Here is a 3,147-nt window from a genome sequence, read left to right as displayed (position 1 = left end):
TACATTTGAGGAGGCCATTTTTTTTAAAAAAAAGAGTTGACCGAAGTTATTTAATCAATCTCCCCTTCTATTCTTTCGGAAACGAAATAAGGGGGACGCAGATAGATTACATGTACCTATGCAATTGGGTTGCAAATCCTTTGGAATTTTTTAATTTAAAATATTTATTATATAAAAAAAAAATTTACCAAGAATTTAAAAATTAACATTTTTGTTTTCAAATGTGCAGATCATCCTATTCGAGTTCATCCTATCGATAATCAATATTCACAAGGAAGAAGCACATCTCTGTCCTGGAAATGGCCCATCAGCTCACCCAATTTTTCGGATTAATATCATAAAAATATATTGATTCAGTCAAGATGTCTTTTTGGTACGTTGAGATCACCCCAATACCAAATAAGACAAGGGAAATCAACTGATTTTAGACGACAAATGAGACCCAAAAAAAAAAAAGACTAATGTGACTTTAAACGGGTCGACATTTCATGATAAAACTTGAAATATCTTTCTCGGAGTTGGAATATATCAATATTTGCATGATAAAAACATCTCCAAGATAATTAGGGGTGGACGTCGGTCGGTTCGGTCCGGTTTTTCTCTATAATGATTCAATTTTTCGGTTTTTGGTTTTGAATATATCTGGTCCAAAACCAAACCATTTTATTACGGTTCGATCCGGATTTTTTGCAATTATGTTCGGTTTATATGGTCGGTTATATACGGTTTTATAATATTTTGTTAAGAAATAAAATTATACATCACTTGATGCTTGATGGATGCAACACATATAAAAGAAACAATGACGGTAGATGAGTAGAACATATATGATTACAATACACTTATGACTTAACAATCTAAGCTTCAATAACAATTTGAAGTACAGTTTCAAACAGTAGTTCTTCAATAAAAAGATACATAGTCATTAAATTCCAATTCTAAGACTCCAAAATGCACATAGATTTTGCATATCAAATCTCAATAAATTTAACAATATGGGCTTCAATAACAAGTTAAACTTCAAATTGTCAAACTCAAAAATCCTGTTTTGTAAAATTAGAAACAAAAATGACATTAAATTCATCACAATGGTGATGATGAATCACAATCTTGAAGCATAACTTAAATATATATAAACTTACTGAAACTAACAAAGATCTTTTCCATTTATTAGCTCATTATATAAAAAGTTTTATAGTTAAATATAATATGGCCGGTTCGGTTATTTCGGTTTTCTGATGATCAAAACCGTAAACCGAACCGAAAAACCAAATTTTTTAAATTTTGAAACCGTAACCGACCGAAAAACCGATAAATTGAACTATTTAAATCGAATTTTTCGGTCCGATCGGTTGTTTCAATTTTAACCAAATTATGCTCATCCCTAAAGACAATTTATAGAACTCTTGTTATCTCGTTACTTGCAATGAAGTTTGAAATTTCAACCGGCAAAATATGATTTTTTTTAATAACCACGACGAATCTCTAAAAAATAATAAACATTCACAAAAACAATAACAAAAAAAATATATCATAATAATAAGACAAAATAATTCACATTAATTAATCACGTAATATAAGTACGTGGCCCTATAGATCTTCACACAAACACAATAAATAATAAACCTATGAAAAATCACAAAATAAAAATATTTTAAAATTTTAACCAGCCTATTGTTGCATGGGCACGTAGCACATACACGCGTCTTTGAGAAATGAGAATCAGACACTTGCCACCTTCCTCCCCTCCCTCAAATCTCTATATAAACCATTTGCCACTCCCTGGTGGTTCATTCAAACATCTTGCAAATTCGTATATTCAAATCATTCAAGACACTTAGATTATTTGTTCGCGACGAAATCTCGCAGTTGAAAATGGCATCCAACGATCAGCAGATCAACTACAACGCCGGTGAAGCCAAGGGTCAGGCTCAGGTACGTGCAATACGATTTGAAGAAAGCTTCAAGCTTAAATAGTTAGTTTATTTTGAGTGAGCTTTACCATGTGTGTTTTTACAGGAGAAGATTGGACATGGAGTCGACGCTGTTAAGGACCACGCCGAGGGTACCAAGGAGAACACCGGAAACTTCTTCACCTCCGCCAAAGACAAGGCTTTTGAAACCGCGCAAGCCGCCAAGGACAATGTGATCGGCGCAGGCCAAGCTACCTGGAACAAGGCCGGTGAAACTACGCTAGCCGCCAAGGACAAGGTGACCGGCGCAGGCCAAGCCACCTGGGACAAGGCAGGTGAAACTACGGAAGCCTCCAAGGACAAGGTGACCGGCGCAGGCCAAACCACCAGGGACAAGGCCTGTGAAACTACGGAAGCCGCCAAGGAAAAGGTGACCGGCGCAGGCCAAGCCACCAGGGACAAGACAAGTGAAACTACAGAAGCCGCCAAAGACAAGGTGAGCGGCGCAGGCCAAGCCACCAGGGACAAGGCTTCCGATACCACAGATTACGCCAAGGATAAGACCAGCGGAGCAGCTCATGCCACCAGGGATCGAACGTCGGGAGCTGCTGAATCCGGCAAGGAATCAGCCGAAGCCGGCAAGGAGAAGGGCGGCAACATCATTCAGAAAACCGCGGATGCATTGAAGAATACTTTCGGCGTGGGGGGCGACCAGTAAATTGAATATTGTTATTCGCATGTTCCATTTTGGATATTAATGAATATTGCAAACGAGGAAGCCTTTTTCCTTTGAATTTGGTATACCAATTCGACGGATGGTATGGCTTTCCTTGTCTCTTTGTAATTTGGTCCAATTCACTAATACTATTTCTATTTTCCTATAATAATAAATTCTTGGGATCTTTAATTTAAACTACGATAAGGTTGTTACTACTTAGTAAATATAAATTGTTACAATATTATAAATTATTCAATATGTCAATTTCACCTATTATCTTAAATAAAAATTATGATTACAAATCAAATTATGTAATGCATTTTTCTATAAATAATAATAAATCACGCTAGTTAAATAAAATATACGATATAATACAATTGTAAATATTAAACTTCTAGGATTTGGGTGCAATAAGTTAAATATAATGTCAATATAATAAATAAATTATTTTTTCTTGTCAAAAATGTACATTTGAATATAATATTCGAGTGGACATATCAGAAAGCACAATGTTTG

General features: G+C 35.4%; 1 protein-coding gene across 1 annotated transcript; it reads left to right on the top strand.

Moving 5' to 3' along the window:
* Positions 1–1,776: 1,776 nt before the first annotated feature.
* LOC140991066 (uncharacterized) lies at positions 1,777–2,820 on the top strand. Its single transcript, XM_073460975.1, has 2 exons — positions 1,777–1,935; positions 2,020–2,820. The coding sequence occupies exons 1-2, from the start codon at positions 1,876–1,878 to the stop codon at positions 2,629–2,631; spliced, it is 672 nt and encodes a 223-aa protein (XP_073317076.1). The 5' UTR covers positions 1,777–1,875; the 3' UTR covers positions 2,632–2,820.
* The last annotated feature ends 327 nt before the right edge of the window (positions 2,821–3,147 follow it).

This window comes from Primulina huaijiensis, chromosome 13 (assembly GCF_012295235.1).
Source record: "Primulina huaijiensis isolate GDHJ02 chromosome 13, ASM1229523v2, whole genome shotgun sequence".
Classification (NCBI taxonomy): domain Eukaryota; kingdom Viridiplantae; phylum Streptophyta; class Magnoliopsida; order Lamiales; family Gesneriaceae; genus Primulina; species Primulina huaijiensis.
The sequence above is the reverse complement of the archived record's forward strand: the minus strand, read 5'-3'. Positions and strand labels throughout refer to the sequence as shown.